This window comes from Oratosquilla oratoria, chromosome 16, assembly GCF_046742065.1.
Source record: "Oratosquilla oratoria isolate Oo_2021 chromosome 16, ASM4674206v1, whole genome shotgun sequence".
Classification (NCBI taxonomy): domain Eukaryota; kingdom Metazoa; phylum Arthropoda; class Malacostraca; order Stomatopoda; family Squillidae; genus Oratosquilla; species Oratosquilla oratoria.
In genome coordinates, this window is record NC_134792.1 from 52178347 (window position 1) to 52200583 (window position 22237).

At 40.2% G+C, this 22237-nt stretch overlaps 1 protein-coding gene across 6 annotated transcripts in view; it reads left to right on the top strand.

Annotated features, from left to right (window-relative positions):
* Positions 1 to 22237, top strand: part of LOC143034002 (serine/threonine-protein phosphatase 4 regulatory subunit 1-like) — a 476593-nt gene that overhangs the window by 216144 nt on the left and 238212 nt on the right. The window contains exon 1 of one of the 6 annotated variants that reach the window (XM_076199819.1): positions 9218 to 9270. The exons of the other annotated variants lie outside the window; for them this stretch is intronic. Within the exon in view, the coding sequence (XP_076055934.1) occupies positions 9233 to 9270 (38 nt within the window). The 5' untranslated portion in view covers positions 9218 to 9232. Of the gene's footprint in view, positions 1 to 9217; positions 9271 to 22237 lie in introns of those variants that run through there. 6 annotated transcript variants of the gene reach the window in all.

The following is a 22237-nucleotide window of genomic DNA, read 5'->3' on the forward strand; positions in this document are numbered from 1 at the left end:
CAGAGCAACATGGCCATACATCGTCCAAGACGACTTCAAACCAGCTTTATCTGATACGGATGTTGAAGCGGTCGTTGCCCCGGTACGTGAGAACCTCATCGCTTTCTACGTCCATCACTCTACCAGCACTCAGCCCCGCGATGACTATAAGGAACTCATCGAACTGGCCCTGATCTTCCTCGGACACGACATTGCACGGAAACGTGATGTGTTGTTCCGCCAACCCGGAGCCATGAACCGTGCACGCTGGATGGCCACCCTGCTGTACGCTATCAAGATATGGCTCTTCAGGGACCAAGTTCCTCTGAGACCGAAAGACCAGCGAGCGGTCAGAGACATTGCCGTCTTTGGCGTCGTCCTCTACGTCAAGCGCTGGATCGTCGCTCCCAATGCCTCCGAGGAATGATCTGGACATGATGAAGGACCTCCTGGCCTTCAAGAACAAGACGCTTGTGGGTCCAGCAATCAAAAATTGAATGGACATCTCTGGTGCCTCGGTGACGAACTTGTGGCCCTCGCTTTCTTCGATCAAGAAGTCTCGGCGGACACCAAACGAGCCATGGTCCGTCGTCTTGAACATCAACCTGGTCCTCGTCAAGTCCGCCCTCAATTACCACCTGAGGCCTTCGACGGCGGTTTGGAGCAGTTCGTGACCCGGAAGACGCTACAGTTCTTCGACCGGCTCCAGATCGGGAAAGAATTCCTGACCGTCGACCCCATTGAGTGGCCGAACTTTGAGGATTACAAAGCTAGTTGGAGGTCGTCGAGGAGCAGGCTGTGGTCAATGACTTTGCCGAGCGCGCAGTTGCGCTGGTCCAGTCATTCAACCAGAAGCTGACAAAGAAGGAGGACGGACTCCAGGACCTGCTCCGAGTGGTTCAAGACCACCGGATGAAATACCCGGACCCAAAGAAGAAGACTCTCTTGAAGGAGTAAATGAAGAGTGGCTGGGCGAGTGGTTATTATTGGCGTAGAGGTTTCGTTTTTTTTTCTGTTCCTTTATTATTCCTAATAAAACGATTTCAGAGCGTGAGAAAAAAAAAAAAAAATTCAGCGACTTTTTTTTCTCCTCCCTATACTTGAGACACACCCTAATATATATATATATATATATATATATATATATATATATATATATATGTATACATATATACAGTATGTTTATGTACATGTGTATATATATATAATATATATATATATATATATATATATATATATATATATATATATAACACATACACATCCAAAATATATGTGGCTAGATAGTGCAGTGGTACCGTTCTCGCCAGCCAATCCGGCGATCAGAGTTCAAGTCCCTCCCAGTGCTCAAAATTTCAACATCGTTGAACAGTAAACCGGTGCTTCAACACTGGTGGGCAAGGAGTTGGGTGTGTGGAAGGTCACAACATTACCCACAGATCGGGCTTTGCGCTCTCATCCAGAAAGTAGTACCTGCTGATCATAAGTCTAGCACGAGATCCAAGATCGCAGTGAATCTCGCGCGTGCGCACTTACGCACAAATTCATTTGAATTTGTATAAATTGAAACGTGTACTTTCACTACAAATGGTAAATTTAGGAACTGTCCTACAAATAATGATAAATTCATTGAAATTGATCAGGGTGATACTAAGCGAAAGTGTGTATGTATGTGTGTGTGCGTCAAATAAATTCTTCAGCAACGGTAAGATAATTCGTTATCGAGTTGAAACGATTGAGCGTCTTTCCTCCTGTGAATTAAAGTTACATGACCCAGAGTGAAAGCTTTGACAAGGAAAAAAGAGAGGAGAGAGAGAGAGAGCCTAGCTCGGAAAGCAGAGATAACTAAAAGGGAAGATGAGACTGACAAGTGAGCTAATTAGTTTTCTGAAAACCATGAAAACGAGCAAGGGCAGGACAAAAACAAACTAGGACAAGAGGGTTACAGTAACAAAAACATGGATCAGCAGAGAAGGGAAACTGATAGGCTAGAAGGTGGAATAGTAAAGGTATTAAAGTAATCTCTTGTCAGAGATGTAGTTGACAAGAATACTCTGGCTGGCGAGACCACATCACTTCCTGGAAGGTACGCCAGGAACATGACATGCAACTGACTCAGATGTAACGGATCAGATTGATGACATCTTTAGGTTATATGAGAAATGGCTCGGGTCCAATGAAAATAGAATTAAAATCACAAGGCATAGCAAATAAAGTAATCAGCAAGTCTTGGAAAATAGCACGAGAAGAAAAAATTGAGAACATTTGGATTAGGAAACATGCAAATGAAGATGAACATGGCAAAACACGGAAAACCGTAGAGAAAGCCACAATAAATGAGATTATTATAATTTATTTGTTTTTATTGATCGGAATGTGAGGAATTGGTATCGAAAAAATGTGTCAATTTTGTACAGGATCTACAAGTAAACTTTTTAAGGCCACCGTGCTCAGGTACAACTTTGCATTTTGTCTTACATATTGTTATTTTTACGAGAACCACGTTAAAGCAAAATATGTTCTTTCTAATGCAGTTTTTGAGGGTCTCTGGCGAAAATATTTATTGTCTGCTAATTTACATTTTAAAATATATTATCATATACACAACGTATACAAACTTAGCCACTCGATTAACAATGTCGTCCTGTAGGGAAAAAAGTTTTTTTTCCTCGACTCCCAAAATATATCTGACAACAGGCAAGATGTGACTGTATAGTAACAGTTATCATTTTGAAGCCATTTATCTCTTATGAAGTTTTCATATTTGTGCATCATTGGTGCTTACCTCTTTACTTGTTAGTTCTGGAATGCTGTCTTTGGGCACTCGCAAAAAACAAAGTATACGTGTCGCATTCAATATTTTTGCAGTGTGCGACACAAAATACTCGTTCACACTACGCCTCCTGGACGCCACATTATTATAATTTAACGTCAGACACTCCCCCCCCCCCAATCGGGAGGCTAGGACGGTGCCCTACACAGAGGGCTTTGTAGCGTGGAATTTAATGAACAATACCCTTGTTCAATATGCCGGTGGCAGGAGTCGAACCTCCTTTACCTTGACCTTCGCCGCAAATAACGACACCCTAACCCTCCCAGCCAGAGAACCTTGGTAAATAAAGAAATCTACAACGTAATGCAGATATTTTTTCATGTCGGACCGCGTGTACTAGTAAAAAGATTAATTATGCTGATTTGTTACTAATAGATTAAACTAAATATTCTTACCTCGACAAGTTAAAGTATTTTACATTGTTTACATACTGTAAAAAACGAAAGGTTCACTTCAAATGTCGCTAAGAACGTTGTTTACCTAATTGTAGTGTACAGTACAAGAAAGGAGCGACGCCCGTTGGGTCCTGTCTCGCATTCCTTAATTGACTAATACTCAAATTCATATATGGTTCCAACATAATTTGTATCTTTGATTTCCAATTATCATATTTAGATTTGAACTCGTGTATTGTTTGAGCTTGGGCTATATCACTTAAGTTATTCCACATATTTATACATTTACAGGTTTCTCCCACTGTATGATTGGGTCACATTTCTGAAAACTAGGTCGAATAACAAACGATCGGATAGCGAACTCAAGTTTTGATAGGATTTAATTTAGAGGGGAGAGTAGCGTTAGCCTAGCCTATATTGAGAAGAAATATATAACACTTTTCCATACCATCCAAAGAGGTAGTGTTATAGACATTAGTTTTTTATACAATGGTTTCCCAGGTAGGCCTATATCCACTGGAAATATCAGAAAAAAAGGCTCTGTAGAATGCCACTAGCCACTAGTTACCCAATCCTGCACAGCACAAACCTTTCATGGCTGGTCTTGTTAAAATCCTGAGGAAGCCTCCTTGTCATCAGAAATGGTAGGGCTTGATGAATCCTGGGCAGTAGAGGTGGACATAAGAGTGCCAGACACAGACTGGAGAGGTGGCAGAGGGGAGTTCAGAAGGCTTGCTCCACATTATAGGAAACTGTTCCACTTCATGCTGGGTTTGGGTCCCTTTAATTTTTTGATGATTGCATCTAGGCCAGAGAACACCTCACAAAGTGTTTTGATGTCGAGGCCTCACTGGGGCATATCATCATTATTGCCATGGAGAGCTCATTCTTGTTCCAACTCCATCAGATCTTCATTGCTGAGTGGCTTATCACAGGATTGTAGCAATTCATTCACATCATCTTCATCCACCTTGAAACCAGCCATATGTGAGAGCCTGACCATGTCCTTATGAATGGGTGCCACATCACTAAATCCAATGAGGTTGACAGCTGGCTTGACACACTCAGGCCACAGTTTCTTCCAGCAGCCATTCATTGTTTTTTCTCTCATCTTCCATGCTGCATTGATATTGTCAGTGGTCTTCTTAACAAAATAATTGGTCCAGAACTGCTTAACTGTGTGCTTGTCTGGGCTATCGGTTATGTTAATCAACTGACTCATTGTGTGGTGCTGGTTATACACCTTGAAAGTGGCAGTCACACCTTGGTCCATGGGCTGGACAAGTGCTGTCGTGTTTTTGGGCAGAAAGATCACCTCTGATGTCTGCCCAATCTTCCATGGTTATTGGGTGGCTTGGGTCATTGTCAACCAGCAAGAGGAAATTATTGGCAATATTTCCTTTGGCAGCATAGTCATGCAGTGCAGGGGACAAACAATTTGCAACATAATGCTGGTTCATAGAAGATATCACCCAGGCCTTCTTGTTGGATCTATATATCATTGGAAGATAGTCTTTCCCATAGCCCTTAAGTGCCCTTAGGTTTCACAGTGGTAAATCAGTAAAGGCTTCAGCATCAGGTTCCCAACTGCATTACCACCCAGCACCAGGGGTAATCTGTCTTTAGATGCTTTAAATCCTGGCATTGTTTTCTCCTTAGTTTTGGATGACATTTTCTTCCAATACAGCCCTGTCTCATTGTAGTTTATCACCTGTTTGGTACTGTAACCACACCCTTCAATGTGTTTTTTCAGTGTTAGTATGAATGGTACAGTGTCAGGCTTGTCAAAACTTGCTACCTCACCAGTCACCTTGATGTTGTGTAGGGCTGCTCTGGCTTTAAAACGGTCAAACTAACCCTTTCTGGCACTGAAGGTTGACCCATCCTCAACTTCATATTCCTTCTTATATACATACATACATATACCAAGGCTTTTTCTCCCTTACAAGGGAGGTAGCCAAAAAGGAAAAGGCATAAAATCATTCCCACCCATTTCATCCCTGAATACACTCCACACCCCTCCACCCTCCCTCATATCTTAGCACCTCTTATATACATACATACATACATATACCAAGACTTTTTTCCCCTTACAAGGGGGGTAGCCAAAAAGAAAGGCATAAAATCATTTCCACCCATTCCATATATAGATCAGTATAATTCAAGAGGTCTTTGATTGTCACAAAGGAGGTAGAAAGAGAATTGCTGTGGCAAGACAGGTCATCAATCCACAGCCTTAGAGTCTCTCCATTTCCTCCATTTTCGGTTCCCTCTGCCTCATAAGCATCTTTGCCATTAATGTAGAAGCTGTTCCACCAGCTTTTTTTACACTGTCCCCTTGTTTGATTATTGTGGAGACAGTTAATTCGGGCAACTGCATGATTCTGGAGATGGAGTTAGCCCCTTCACCACCCTCATGGAACTTGACAATTTCAAATTTTTTCTCTAGTGATAAACTCTTCCTTGGTCTTCTGGGCTTTTTCTCACCAGTAGTGGTTGTAGCAGTCTATTTAGAAGCCATCACGTTATGTATTACTCTTTTAAAAGTAACAGTGAATGTGAAATAGCAGCACAAAACACACTGATACATGGGCCAAAGGAGTAAACACAACTGAATAAAGAGCAGGAACAAATTTTCATGGGTGGCCAATGGAGCATGGGTGGCACTGCTGCAATCGTGGTGCATTTGTTTACAGTTTAGTGATTGTATAATCAAACGCCTACATTGAAAAATGAGCAAGTGGTATCAATTCAAAAGGATCGTATAAACAAAATATCAGATATCGAACCATCGAATAGCGAGAGAGACCTGTGTATGGAAAACGTATTTCTTAATATCCTTTCAATATGTGGTCTTTCTTAATTTACTTCCATGACCTCTTAAAGCCCTTCCATCTTTAATCAGATCTCTTCTATCAATCCAATCTATCCCCTTTAGTGACCTGAACATTGTATTTATGTCACCTCTTTCTCTTTGATATTTCAAAGTTGGTAGACCCAGTACTTTGTCTTTCGAAACACAATGGCAAAAGCCGACAAGACTGTGAGAATCAACACCGTGTGAGATCAAAACCTTTATTGGTACGACGTTTCGCTTGTTACAGCTTTTTCAAGTACCTTGAAAAAGCTGTAACAAGTGAAACGTCATACCAATAAAGGTTTCGAGGTACTTGAAAAAGCTGTAACAAGCGAAACGTCGTACCAATAAAGGTTTCGATCTCAACGGTAGGTTGTCTTTTATCAACACTCCCAAGTCTTTGTCCTCTTTTGCTTTTGTAATGTGTTTGCAGTACTTTGAATTTTTTGGTATTGAACTTCATTTCCCATTCTTGGCTCCATGTATATTAGAACAGTTGATGAAGATTTTGTAGCTTCCACACTTTCCTCCCACAATGTCCCACTTGATGGTGTATAGTTCTCCCATTAAATTCTCTAGTATGTGGTTTTCTGATAGGATTCTGACATTATAGATGAAGAAATTAATTTTCATTATGCTGTTTAATACTCGTAAATTAGATCTGCTTGGACAGTGCTTACCTTTAGGAAATGATGATCCAACAGGAATGCCCCCCAAAAATATTGTTTGTCCAAGTCATGTTTTCTATGAGAGGTTTGTGGAAGTAATTTCACCTTGCATAGTTTTTGGTGAGATATTTCTGTGGTGCCACCTGATTTAGTACATTCAGTGGAACCCTATATACCTATATGGTACCCAGTGGTTCATGTTGTCTATGATGGTACCCCCTATATCTACAATGAATTTCCTTGTTTCCCATTAGGGGTGTCCCACTTAGCAGTGGGTCCTGCAATTGTTTGTGGGAGCTGATCTTTGTCTCACCATTCATAAAAGAGCTATTTGAAGTAGGTGACCCTATAGAGATTTTCCTCTTCATTGGCATAGCTCTTGTAGTCATGGAGATACTCTAGTCCATCCACCAACTTTAGTTTGTTAGCTTATGGATAGGAGAGAAAACTTGGAAAGAGGATTCCTGGCCCCCTCACTCTGTCCTATTACTTTCTAGGACTGGATGGGAAATGGTGGGGATATTCTTTCCCACTCACTAAATGAGCATTGAAAATTAAGGGATGGATTTTAGTGGTTTAGGATGGATGCAAGGAGGAGGTAGAAATCAAGCAGGGATAGCAAAGGTGAAAAAGTTGCTCAGCATTCCAAGTGGAAACATGTCCTTGAAATCAACAAATGCTGTGTGACAAAAAATCATAAATATCCCTTTAAAGCTCCCAAATTATGGACTACATATAACTGCTAGGCAATTAATGATTTTATGACCAACACCGGACAATTTCATTCAGGTTAGAAGAAGCAATACATTTCTAGATTGCAGTTAATTGGTGGAGACTCCAAATCCTGAAACTGATAGTATACATACATATACCAAAGGCTTTTTCCCCCTTACAAGGGAGGTAGCCAAAAAAACAAAAGCATAGAAACCACTCTCACACATTCCATCCCCTACATACTCCACTCCCCTCCCCCCCTCTTCCATCCCACTTATCTTGGCACCTCCTGGATGATGGGTCATCTCTGCATTATGTCCACTGCCCTGGGTCAGAGGCAGTGTTGCAAGATGTGACACATCCAAAGCAAGGCTGCTTCATTAAATCAGCGACCACCCCTATGTCCCCTCATGCAGAAAAGGAAAAAACGGGGAGAAATCCCTTCGGGTTGCATCAATTTATTTCTCATACATACTCCTTCAACACCCATCCCCCACCCACTCCCCCTCATGCATCACAGCATCATCCATACACAACTATTCTCCATTCACCCCTATCTTCTGTCCTCTCCTGTCCTTCGTCAACAGACATTCCCCTCTTTCTCAATGCCCCTTTTACTCCATCCATCCATCTCATTCTAGGTCAACCCCTCATGCCCATTCCTCCCACCTCTGCCTTCCACACTTCTTTTACTAGTTTTCACTCATTCTTTCTATGTGTTCAAACCATCCCAATACTCTTTCATCAACCCTATCTCCCAACTCCCTTTCAACCTCTGATCATCTCCTCATTTCTCACTCCATCCAGCCTAGTAACCCCTATCATACTTCTCAGACACCTCACCTCAAACACATTCAAACTCTTCCTCCCTTATATTCCATGTTTCTGCCCCATACAGTGCTGTTGGCACAATATGGGGCAGAAACATGGAACTATAATTAGGGAAGTCATAAAACATGAAAAGTTAAGTTTTCAGAGGCAAATAAAATTGTTTGGATAATCTAATACTTGAAAAAAACTACAAGGAGTCCTCAGTTTGTGACGGTCTTGATTTCCACTATTTTGTGGTTATGACACTGGCAGTGTTTGCCCTTGTACTGCCTTTGCTAATCCTTTTACTTATATATATATATACACAAAGTGCAGAGGAGGAATGCCTCATCATGTGATGATAGACCGAGGAAGGAAGAGCATATTTGGGTAACTAATCATTAGCTCTCTCTCTTTTTGGTGGTGGTGGGTTGTTATACCCTTCATGAGAACTCCCAAGCATAAAACAGACTCTTCTGATGGCAGTGCACCAAAGGAAAAAAAAAAATTAAATGCAATGGAATCTTCTTAGGCTGGTTCCACCATACACTGAAAATCTGTTTACAACATTGCCTAGGAAGAACTCTGGTCATAACTGGAGGACCCCATTCATAAAGCTGACCACTTTCGTGCACAAGACTGTATGACTGCTTTGTAAACATTCTATTTATTGAAATTTATATGAAGAGATTGACAGACCTATCAGATCTAACAGGAGGAGGGTGAGAAAGGTGAGAAAAAGAGTGTAGGTGTCACATTATCCACCCAACTTTGTGGAGTTTCTGTTGCTGAAAGGGTGTTGCAATGAAAAGCAAGACAGCAAGAATAGATATGTTAAATGTCTGGAATTCATACTGAACTGGCTGAATTTCCTATTCCCCATATATTTTATGTGTTCTTCAATTTATTTTTTCTTATCTACAATATATACTTATTTATTTTTTTTTTTGCTCACAGGTAAGGATATTAATTGAAGATGTGCTGTGTGCCAGTCAACCCAGGAAGACACATTGGGTAAGTGCCAGAGTTTGTTTCTTTTTATTCACACATGCTATCAGCAGACACTGTGTATATATGTGCTTTACAGTGTGTATATATATAATATATATATATATATATATATATATATATATATATATAATGTGTATGTATGCACAAAGTAGACCACTTGGAAAAAAGAAACTAATGAAGCAGAGCAATTTCATATATTACATCTTCAGTGGTCTTATTAGCATATATGTATATTTACCTAGTTGTATTATACGTGTGTGTGTGTATGTGTATGTGTATGTATGTATGTGATGAGACATTGTGACTAGGTGATGAAGTTGGAAAAAGAAGACATGGGTCTAGTTCTGATTTTCATGACCTAAATGTAGGGCAAAACCAGTATGTCATATTAATTTCATTGAGTCTTTATTCAGGTGAGCCATCCAAAAAGTGTGTTAACTTATTTGTTATTTCATTTGTTATAACTTCACACACTTGTTGGATGGTTTGTCAGTATAAAGACTCAAAGAAATTAAGATTACTTACTGTACTTAGCAAGTGTCATTGGGAAATGGTCAGGTTAAGTTCCAGATCATTCCTTTAAACAATCAAGCATAGTACAACGGGAATGTCCTTTCTTTGTTGTAAGCAGTCACACATGCAAGGCTTAGTCTTAGTGGCAGAGCTTGTTAATCCATTTTTTATAACTTCACACTTTTGTTGGATGGCTCTCCTAAATAAAGACTCGATGAAATTAAGGTTACATACTGTACCATGTGAGTATCATTGGGGAATGGTCATGTCTCCACATTGTTCCTTTTAATGATCAAGCGTAGTACAGCGGTAATGCCCTTGCTTTGTGGAAAGCCTTTGCATATCCAAGAGTTTGAGACAGTGGAGGGCTTGGCAGAGGTTCACCCAGGGCCTGACTCCATGTGTTCGTGTCTCATTTCTAACACCCCAGCACCCCTTCCAGCAGGTTTGGTGATTTGATGGAGACATGTTGCAAATCCATCCCCACTATATGTGTCTATGGTTCCCATGAACATATTCCCATGATTCGCTCTCCCACGCCCCCACCCACCACAAACCGCAATGTGGGGAGACCAGGATTTGAGTACACATATTAACTCAATATATAATATACATATATATACATATATATATATATATATATATATATATATATATATATATACACAGTACATACATCCTACATATACAAAAGATTTTTTCCCCCTTGCATCAAAGGTAGCCAAAAAACAAAGGCTCAAAATCCACTCTCACCCATTCCATTCCCACATACTCCACTCCCATTCACCCCCTTCCCTCCCTCTTATCTTGGCTCCTCCTGGATGATGGGTCATTCCTGCATCTTGCCCAGTGCCCTGGGTCAGAAGCAGCATCACAAGACACAGCACATGCAAATAAACACACACACACACACACATACATATATATATATATATATATATATATATATATATATATATATATATATATATATAAAATCAAGTAACGTAGGTGTCGTAACACACGAATGAAATAAAACTTAAACCCACTCTCGGAGAAAGATAAGCTGAGATACAGAGTAAACCGTATATTTCGACCACTAACTGTGGTCCTCTTCAGCAGTTACAATTATAGGGTACATAGACAAGAGGTTATATACAGAGGAGGAAGTAACATTGGGGAACTCAGTAAGCCTCAGGTCCGACCTCACTCAGGGCAAGTGACCTGAGGCTTACTGAGTTCCCCAATGTTACTTCCTCATCTGTATATAACCCCTTGTCTATGTACCCTATAATTGTAACTGCTGAAGAGGACCACAGTTAGTGGTTGAAATATACGGTTTACTCTATATCTCAGCTTATTTTTCTCCGAGAGTGGGTTTAAGTTTCAGTATATATATATATATATATATATATATATATATATATATATATGAAGTTGTAATATTATAACACATTTGTAAATGTACACTTTAAACCCACTGTTGGAGAAATAATATCAGAAGTACAGGAAAATCTGAATATTTCGACTACTATCTGTAGTTGAAATATAGATTTTCCTGTACTTCTAATATTATTTCTCTGACAGTGGGTTTAAAGTGTTTGTATATATATATATGTATATATACATATATATATATATATATATATATATATGCAGAAAAACCACCAAGGAAAAAGAAAAACTAATGACCAAGCGCTTTCGTCTATTCAGACATCCTCAGGGTATATATATATGTATGTATGTATGTACAGGGTGTTCAGGATAAATTGACACTTTTTTGGAAAGGAAAGAAAAACATCATATCTTAGTCAAAATTTTATGTATTCTCAAAATTCAAAGTGCATCTCTTAGAGAATCTTTTGCAAAATACAGCTCAGTCAAAGAAGCCACCCTGAGCCTCCACCACAGCCCCCAGGCGGGACCTGAACCTGCACACTTGTCTTCACAGTGTTCTTCAAGAGACGCCTGAACACCAGTTTGATCCTGGCAATCAGGTCATCCTTGATGTTGCAGGTGGTACAGTTGGTGTCTTTTTCAACTGCACCCCCACGTCATAGTCTATGAGGTTGTAATCAGGCAAGTTAGGGGCCCAGATGTTGGGACTTGTGGAGTTGTAGAAGTTCTCAGACAATCCTTTCTGAGTTTTCCCAGAGGTGTGACACAGACCTTAGTCTTGATGCACGTATGGTCTTCCCGCAGCCAACTTCTCCACCCAGTGCTTGACAGCTGTGGACATTAACTTATTATAGTCATCTGAAGTGAGTCTGAGTCCCTCTTCAAAGATGTGGGGCAGCATGAAATGGCCTTTGCTAGAAGCACACTCAAAGACCATCACAGTTTGAGGGAACTTGGTCTTCATGAAGTGCGAGACTTCATGCAGACTGTAGGCTAGCCTACTGTTCTTCACGTTGTGCAACTGATCCTGGCAGAAGTTCTTCTCATCTGAGAAGAACCAGAACATCTCTGTCTTGATTGGGTGTTTAAATACAGCATTTCTCTTGGGCCATGGCAGTGAGTAGTTGGCCCTTGTACCTCATGTATGAGTAGTAGTGAAAATCCTCGTTCAGTGCTTACTTCATAGTCACCTTTCAGATGCCCATCTCTCTTGCCAAGGTCCTCATTGTCATCCCTGGATCTTGGCACTTTTTTTTTTTTTCCCAGCTTCTTGAAAATTTTTGTTGTGCAGAGTCAGAACTCCTGCTATGATCCTTCCTGGTAGCCACTGCTTCCACATCTCCATCGCAATTCTCCAGCTCATATCTCATAGCCTTCACAGTATTTAAGGAGCACTGAGCAACTAAGATTTCCAATTTTTTTAATCTGACACAAATAATCATGATGTAGGACAAAATCTTTCAACACTCCAGTGCTTTCCAGCCGTCCATGCTCTATTTCTCACACCCACCAATAGTACACAGAATCAGCTATCCATTGCACTTTACCACTGTTAAATCCTTCAAATGGTTCTGAAATGACAGAAAATAAAAAGATTATAATTTATCCCAAACACCCTGTATACATATATATATATATATATATATATATATATATATATATGTGTGTGTATATAAATATATATATATATATATATATACACACTGTGTGTGTATGATGTATGTATATATGTACAACTTTATCAGACAGTACAGTTCTGGATTCCATGTGTACCTTTTGGACATCTCGTCCTATCAGCCTCAGCTACAGGTAATGCCTCTAGTCTTCAAGTTGCCTCATTTATATAATTGAGTATACAGTTGACCAACTTATTATAGTGTGGAAAGTGTGATATAACATCATTGGAGGAGTGTCTTCAATCTGTTGTAGGAAGGCATCCAATTTCTGTATGAAAGCCTCCTTGGAACTAAATGATACATTCTTCAAGTATGCAGGAAGACTGTTAAAGAGTCTTGGTACATTACTCATAAAGGTTGCTGCCCTTAGTGTCTGTACTCTTAGACAGTTCTACAGACCTTCAATATATCATGTCCTTCCTCTTTCCATGTTCTAGCTGGACATGGCATAAGCATACAAGACATGACCCTCAAGCATTTTCCAAAGTAATTTGGTACCTCTTTTCTTCATTATAAAAAGTAAAATCTTAGATGCCTGAAATACTACCAGTAGTCCTTGTCTTGTACAGACATTATTATACTGGTGAAGCTCCTTTGCGCAGCCTGGTCTTGTATTTCCCCTATGGCCTCTGGACCACAGCTGGAAGCAATATTCCAGCTTAGGGAGTACTAGGTACTTCCAGTGTTAGCACACAGTGTTTGTCTCTGATTGTGAACATCCCTAATATCCAGCCATGTTTAGGATAGCTGGTGCATTTGGTCATGGTGGAATGCCACAGCATTTGTGTCAGCTTCTCTTCTTAGCCATGGCGTAAGGCATGTAGTACCTGACATCTTCATTAGTGTGGATCTATGTTGTTTCCTACCGTGATAGTTTGTTTTGTTTTATATTATGGAATATGGTCGGTGACGATAACCACGAGTGGTTTCTGCTTCTTTGCTGTTACAGGTTGAATGAATTCAGTCTGTGTCATCGTAGACACATGGCACATGCTTGTCGCACCAAAAATGATGCAGCCTTGAGTATAATATTTTTGCAGAGTAATGCAGTTTTTATATAAAAAAAAAAGTCCATCTGTTCAATGAATGCCACAACCATAACGAAAAGGATATTAGAAGAAACTACAAATATATCGAAATAAAATTGTGCGAGGCTGGAGCCTTTATTGGTACGACGTTTCGCTTGTTACATGTATTTTTAGTACGTGAAACGTCGTAAAAGGCTTCGTCCATATATGGTTTTTATTTTTTTAGACTTGTCGGCAACTGCTGATTTGATACAAATAACTACAAATGTTAAGAAGAAATGAGGTTGGGGCCCTGCAGAGTGCTGTCAGCAATGGCGCAGGGCCCTCGAGTCGACACCTCAAGTAACAAGTAACTAGTAAATGGTGACCATGGCATTGATCCAAGCGTGGTCATAGTGTTCGAATTCCAGCGAGATGGCTTTGATGCTGGTAATATGACAGGTAACGTGCCAACTCATACTTTTGTTGCTTTGATGAGGGCAAGGCCTACAGTAGTGCTAATCCCATGACATAGGAAGGGTACATGTTTGCGCATCTGGATAAAACAACGTTGGAATTGTAATATATTGATTAGCTGGTGCATCAGCTCATCGGTGGTAGATTGACGGATCAGGGGACGTTATATGAAATAACTGATAGTACTGTGTGGAATGGATGGGTCGAGTAGCTCAGCAGGTCGGTTACCGAGGTTACGGGGTAAGGCAGGTTGTCAGCAATGCTGAGCACGGTGAGCAATAAATAGTAATGCTAAACCTATTTCCATGTTTAGCCAGCTCATGCATGGTCTGCACTAGATGGAGCCACTGCTTGGCTGCAGTGGACGGCATTGGCAGGCTTTTGTTAAATTTTTGTCATCCTTCCTTCCATGCTAAATTATCGTCATAAATGCAGTATTTCAAAATTTAGAGTTTTGTGTACACAATTACTACGTAGTGTAGGAAGTTAGTAGTTTAGTTTCTCAATTTTTCCCGACTTCGGGACCCCTGTATTCAGGCTTCGGTAGACCACCATCTTCGAACATTTAAACAGTGATTAAAATTTGTAAAATACAACAAGGAATGTACTCCAACATTGTCTAAAATTTTATTTAGCACACGAGATAACAATGATCTGCTCAATCTTAACGTAGGACAGATCCTTACTGGTGCTGACATCTGACCGGTTAGTGTGGTACTTACAAGGGAATTGGTTTATTTTGATGTATGTGTACGTGCTGCGTACTTAGGTTATCATTAAGCCGTCATGTTTTACGTTTGTGTATAAAAATAATTATACCATCCAAATAGGATTCCTTGAATAAATAACATAAATGTTCTCGTTTCTTCAACCCTCATAACGGGACTATCCGCACACGTTGGCCCCACCCAAGCATAACACCGCGGGGACCCTGACTAAGCATAAATAGCAAGAATCTGTAAACAATTCTTGGGAGAGGGTAGTTGGCAGGATGACGGTGAAATAATACATCTATTCGTCCAGTCTTTAATGGTTATGTCTCAATGATTTGCTTGATTACATGTTTCTGTGATCACCAACCTATGATTTTTTATCTTTGTTAGGGAACAACCATTTGTATTATGGGTTATGGGAGCGCTCGTTTCGACGTAAATCATTGAAAAGTGATCGTCAATATTATCTTCCATGTGTAGTAGTTGTCATCATTTGGACATTGAGGGAGATTAGCACATTCATAAAGAACAAGTTGAATAGTAAGAACTCCAAGGAAAGGAAATTGATATACTTCTCAAATAGAAAATTATTATTTTTAATGTGTCAACGAAAGATCAGAACATGATGAATTACGTTTTTTTTTTTTATCAGGTATTCTTTAGATTCCAATATGAAGATTAACCTATTTATAAGTTAAACATAGATTACTGTCTTGGTTTTCTTAGTGTATCAAACCAGTTTGTTCGTCTTTGGTTTTGTGTGAAATTGAATGAATTATGTGATACTCTTGTATATGCTATTGACCTTAACTAGGGATTGATAGACCAGACTACGTTGAAGGCCATTACCTTATTGAGGCACAGTAACAATATCGATAACTTATATGGATGTTGAAGGCAACAAGAATAAATTTAATACGCTAACTTGAAAGTGAGATTTACCACATTGCACTGGTGAGGTAGATATTGTATCGTAACAGTACAAGATGAACCCAAGGGGAAGTCTCCACCCGAAGATCCCTCTGCTTTCACCTCCACTTCCACCGTCACCTCCATCTGCAGTGTCACAAGGCGCCACTCTATCCGTGCTGCAAATCACCTTCAGCGTACTCGACTTTGCCGTTTCATGGCAAGTGGACCGAAAGCCCCACACGCAGTTCCCCCCCTCCCCCTCGGAACTTGAACAGGTTGTTAGAGTGATGACGAAGGCGAAGTTTATCTGAAAGGTCGGCCATGACATTGCGGAGGAGAGAGAGAGAGAGAAAGTAGATATATCAAGGAAGTAGTTACAGATAGAAAGATAAGCTGCCATATCGCTCCTGGCTGACCGCCCTCCCTACCTCCCTCTTATTCCCGTGTGAAGCCCAGCGTTTTCTGATATTACCACTGTACCATAATTCTTTAAGACGTTGGCAGCTTAGGAACGTCAGGTTTATTCGACATATTTTGCAGCAGCTGTGATGATCCGGGCCCACTATTCGTTATTGTTGCAAAATATTTCCCCTTGGTCTTACCCGTGAGAGCGATATTGTATACCCCCCCCCCACACACACACACACATCATTCACTTGACTCACGAATTTATTTGTGCCATTATTGCTTTTTGGTGGTCTCTTCCCACTTCGAACTCATATTGGTCAACTTCAGTATCCACATCATCATTATCTTCCATAACCTTCCACTGTCTCTAAAAGTTACTCAAAAAATATTTCCTTGATAGCAGTTCCTATTTTTCCCACGCTGATGGATAATCTTATGTTTAATTTGAGTGTTCTGAGGTCTTATTTGGCGTACAAATTATTAACATCCATAATGTGACATTAGAAGTAGTTCTGTGTAGAAACTGCACTTCTAAACGAATGTATAATGATCTCTGCAATCTTGACCCCTTGGTAGTGGACGATCAGTTACAATGTGGGACATAGATAAAGTAGAATAAGATAAAGTAGAATAAATAAACGAGGGAAGGAAAAATAAGTTGCCAAGGCCCAGCCTCACCTCTGACTTCGCCTCGAATGAAAACTCGGTGAGTGGTCGAGAGATGCTAGAAAAATAAGAGACATCCATTCTATAATGTCACAAATCCACAATGGCATTAACCAATAAAGGAAATGGTTCTTGATATCAATCAATTTTCGCTACCGTACAGCAAAGTAGACCAAATGTAATTTACGGCACTTGCGTTAAAAATTACTAGGTGAGAATATTCTCAGTGTTGATGTACGTTTTTTTCAATTGTTTTCGTCTCATCTACCATTCTCGATTATACATCCCATATAAGAAAAAATTAGATGTTTTACATGTTCGTTTATGGTTATAACTGGAAAATATACGTATTGTAAGAAACCAGTAATGAATTACTTTTTAATCCCGCCAATTACCCATTATTTCCAATGCCTCCACCAATCAAAAAGGTACTACTGACGAGGGAAAAACTAGAGGAAAGACATTTAGATATGGCTAATCCATATTGACAAATTTATAAAGAAAAAAAATAATCGGCTCTAGCTATAAAACCCTGGTTGCTGCTTCTCGGGGCCCTCCTGCTCTTGAAACAAACCATGCTGTTCAGCGTGCGTTTTGAAGTTTCACCTGTCCACGATTACAATGTCATCCACGTACCGATTATTGAAAATATTACATCCACGGATTTTCATTCCTGCAGTTTGAGAATGAAGGGCTGGGAACAAGATGTGTCCCTGCTTGATGCCTCTCTTAATTAATGCTCTCGCGCTTAATCTTTTCACTCTGTCTTCACAGTAGTCTCTTGTGACTAATATAGGTTCTAAATATATCGATCGCCCTCTAAGTTGATGGAACATGCTTGCATTTTTGTTTCACAATGCCTTTCCATAGCCACGGAGGGTGGTAGGGTGGGCGATGCTGGGGTCTAGCCACCCCAAAAGTTTTTAATAATATTGATAAGAATGTAATAGACAAGTAATTAAACCATTTTGCATGATAAACCTTAGTACATTATATATTTACAAGACATTTTGATAGAAATATATATTGAAGGAAAAATATGAAAAAGTGCCCTCCTCCCACCACAATAGTATTTGACAAAAGTTTGTGCCGTGGGACACGACACAGGGTGGAACAAACTCGTGTTAGGAAAATATACGTTGAGAGTGTATCAATGTTACTACAAGCTTTGGGGAGGCTACATCACGTCACGGCATATCTGCTTCTCGCCATTGGCAACTAACCGATGTTCATTGCTTGCCTGGCTGCTGTTGTGGAAGCAAGTGGGAGTCCCTGCTACCGACTCCGCCATTGTTTCCCTTTTTTAATGCACTTGTCGTGTTTGTAGCGCTTACTATAGGCAAGGTGCAATTATCGTCAGACGCCATTGTCCATATTATCTGAAGGAGGCGGGAACCAAACTAAGGAGACAGTTCTTTGCACACGAAAATCTGTGTTCACAAAGTGGTGGTGGTGGTTGGAAATTGGAATACCTAAGTTGACGTACTCGTCGACTTTACCTGCAGACACTTGTCTAAACACACCATTGTTGCTTTCCTTAATTTTACGGGCTGAAAATAAGGAAAAATTTCCAGGTCTTACTAACGGTGTCAACACGCCTGGCGTGGCCTACCAATTTTTTTCATACATTGTATTGTCACATTTTCCACCTTGCAGCATAGCGTCTCAGCAATTTCTTCATTTTACTTCACCGCCTTCTTTAGATCAATGGACTGCATAGGTCAGACCACCATCTTTCGCAGGATCAGCTTTTGTGAGAAGTCTGCAGGAAAATGGAATGATAGTCGTGGATGAAAGGGGCTATTGCTACAGCTCTTGAGGGATGATTTAAGTCTGGATCGCGGCTGAGGAGCCATGTGGCAGGAGACTTGCATCCACCGAAAGCAGGCAAAATGGTCGGAGACAGCTGTAACGGAAAGCAGAAAGATGGAAACAGATTTAATGTAAAATGAAATGAGAAGTTCAAAAGAAAGAAAGTGAATTAGAAGAAAAAAACGTGTACAATATGTGCATGTGGACGTATTTTTGTTCGTGCGAGGTGTGTATCTACGAGACGTGTGATTTCACTTCCCTCGTGTGACAGTGAATATATTGATGGACGATATCCATTTCGTTGTACACGATTTCTCGTGTATACCACACAGGGGAGAGGCGCAGAATACAATAGTTTGTACGATGAGGTCTGAATGTAATGCGTTCGATTGGGTATATCTGGTGTGCAGTTTGTCTAGATGTCTCGGGTGTAGTTTATGTTTGTTGAGTGGACGAATGTCGGCAGCTAGGTGTAAAGATTCAGTGGTTCTGAAGTCGCTCCATCGCAAACCCGTGAAGAATCGGACTGCGGCATTCTGAACCATCTGATGAGTACCGGTAGTTGTTTGCGGGGCATGTCAGTTGGCTAACTCGATCCCCGGGACTGGCACAGTAACGGTTTAACTAGCGCTAGGTAAAGTCGACTTATGGTGAGGTGTGTTGAGGCTTTGAAGCATTTCAGCCTGCTCAGCGCAGTCGCTCTCCATCCCTTTTTGTTAAAATGTGTGTATGTGGAGTCCAGGCAGTACTGTGTGCTACCCAGCACACCTTTATTGTTTGTGGTGTTTATTATTAAGATTGTTCGTGAAATATGTATTGGTTTTCCTGCACTGGAAGAGTACAGCTTTACGTTCCGACACGTTGGTTGTAACAACTGCTGCTCCCGTGCTTGTGCACTGTCATATATTTTTTTACATTATGTGTAAAGCCTCCTCTGGTGTTTTGTGTCTTGCTAGTGTGATTAGTGTCGTCCGCATACGATTGAGCAAGAACCCGGGTGCGTGGGTAAGCCGGCTCTGGTAAATCATTTGTATTTAGGTTGTACAGAGTGGGGACATGGACAGAGCCCTGAGGCACTCCAGCCTTAGGAACAAAAGGTCGGGGCAGGCAGTCCCACCACTTTATTCTTATTGTACTCTTATCCTGGTATTTGCAGAGCAACCGTGTGAACGCCATGACAAAGTTGAAATAGCAGTGCAATTTGTACTTAGGGGCCACCACGCCCAGGTACAACTTTGTATTTTTTTTCTTTCATAATATTATTTACTTTCATGAGAACCATGTTCAAAAACAAATATCTTATCCCAAAAGTAGTTTGAGGGACTTTTGATGAAAATAATTGTCACCTATTACTTTGCATTCTAAAACACCATACAGCACCATCTCTTGATTCAGATGTCACAATGAATACCAATCAAGCCACCTCAATTGACAATGTCCTTTAGCAAAACAGGTGATTTCTTAAGTGCTATTGAGACTTTCTTCATCTTTTGAGAGTAGTCTCAACTTCCTAAATATCTGACAACAGTAAGATTACATGTAGTAGATAGACAATATAGTTATGGGCTATTATTTGGAACTGAAATATTGCCCTGTAGAAGTTTTCATATTTGTGTATCATTGATGCTTAACCTGTGTCCATATTAGTTCTGCAATGTAGTTTATAGGCACTCAAAAAAGTGAGGATTATATACATGACACGTTCAATATTTTTGCAGTTTGCTCCTGGACAATCCAACATCACATTCACACTATGCATCCTAGATGCCATTAGCTTTGTAAAGAATGATTTCTACAACATAATACATATGTTTTTTCATCACGACCCTAGTGTGTCAGTGAAATGGTTATGGTAATTTGTTACTACTGGATGAAACTGATTATTCTTTTCCCAAGTTAGATACATTACTTTAGATTGTTTACTCACCATATGAAAACAAAATCTTCCATACAAGTATCACTAAGAATATACCAATCTGTTCCAGTAAATTACTTTACTTTATTTTTATTTTCTCCATCTATACTACATGTGGCATGCCCTAACTTCTGTTTTTTGTTTTAGTTTCCCATTTTGTTATACAGGAGTCCCTCAAATAACGCAGATTCGAATAACACAGATTCAATCATACGCAGATTTTATTTAAAAAACATCTCGTGTAAAGAACCGTTTTAAAATTCGCACCGAGTCGGGCACGCATACGCACACACGCGGCAACATCGCAAACATTTGTGGTGACTGCTTTCTACTTTACTATATACAGTCGATCCTCATATAACGCGGTCATTATGTACACTGGGAACTGCTCAAACAAGGGTGTGGGGCGAGGGGATAGCCGTGGGTAGCTGCCTGCGGTTACGTGTCATTCTCCGAGTACTGATGCAGGAGGGAGGAGAGGGGGAGTAGGGGGGTAGCCAACAAGCTTTAGCTTGTCGCTTCCACCACCTGCGCCGTGCTATCGTGTAATTTTACCGCCCTAACCTGTTGAAGTGTAATGTTTCTTTCGTTTGGAACACAACTAATAAGTCTGATAATGACTGCGCATGTCGTGTCTTAATTTCTCTTATGAAGTTCTTGTTGTTACTGGCGGTGGTGGTTTGGGAGATCAAAAACAGACTTACACACGTGTAGACACGCACACGTAGACACGTGTTAGACAACCAGTGTATGTTGTGAATACGCGTGTGTGTACACACAAATACGAACACAGATACATACATGCACGCATGCACACACACACACGCCACAACACATACGTACACCACATACACACACACATATATACGCCACATACACACGTGTATATGCCACATACACACACATATGTATATATGCCACATACACACACATGTATATACACACAAACACATACATATGCCGCAAATGCCACATACATACATCACATACACACACACACACACACACACACACGCACGCACACACACACACGTACACATACACATACATATGGTTCTTGGTATTTAATATGGAAAGTCAGCATACGCAGATTCGGTCATACGCGGTAATTTCAGGAACCTAACCCCCGCGTTATTTGAGGGACTCTTGTATTTATTTTATATAATTTCTCGGTTATTAACTGTTCCTCTGGGTTTTATTTTTCCAAACTTATTTATTTCATAGATTTCATCAAAATACCCAAAAACAATATTACTTATCATTTATTATGTATAATGATGTAAAAAAAAAAAAAAAAGGCCATCCAGTAAAATTGTAAGAGAATCTAGGCTCTAGCCCTGTCATTTAGCTCCCTGTGTATGTTCTGTACAGTTATCATAAGTTTTCTTCTCCTGCCATTCTCTTGAGTTCTATGTTATTATATTATTATTCTTCACCTCTTTTCTTCTCAGTTGTGTGTTTTCCTCAGTAGTTTTCTCCTCATTTTCATAATTC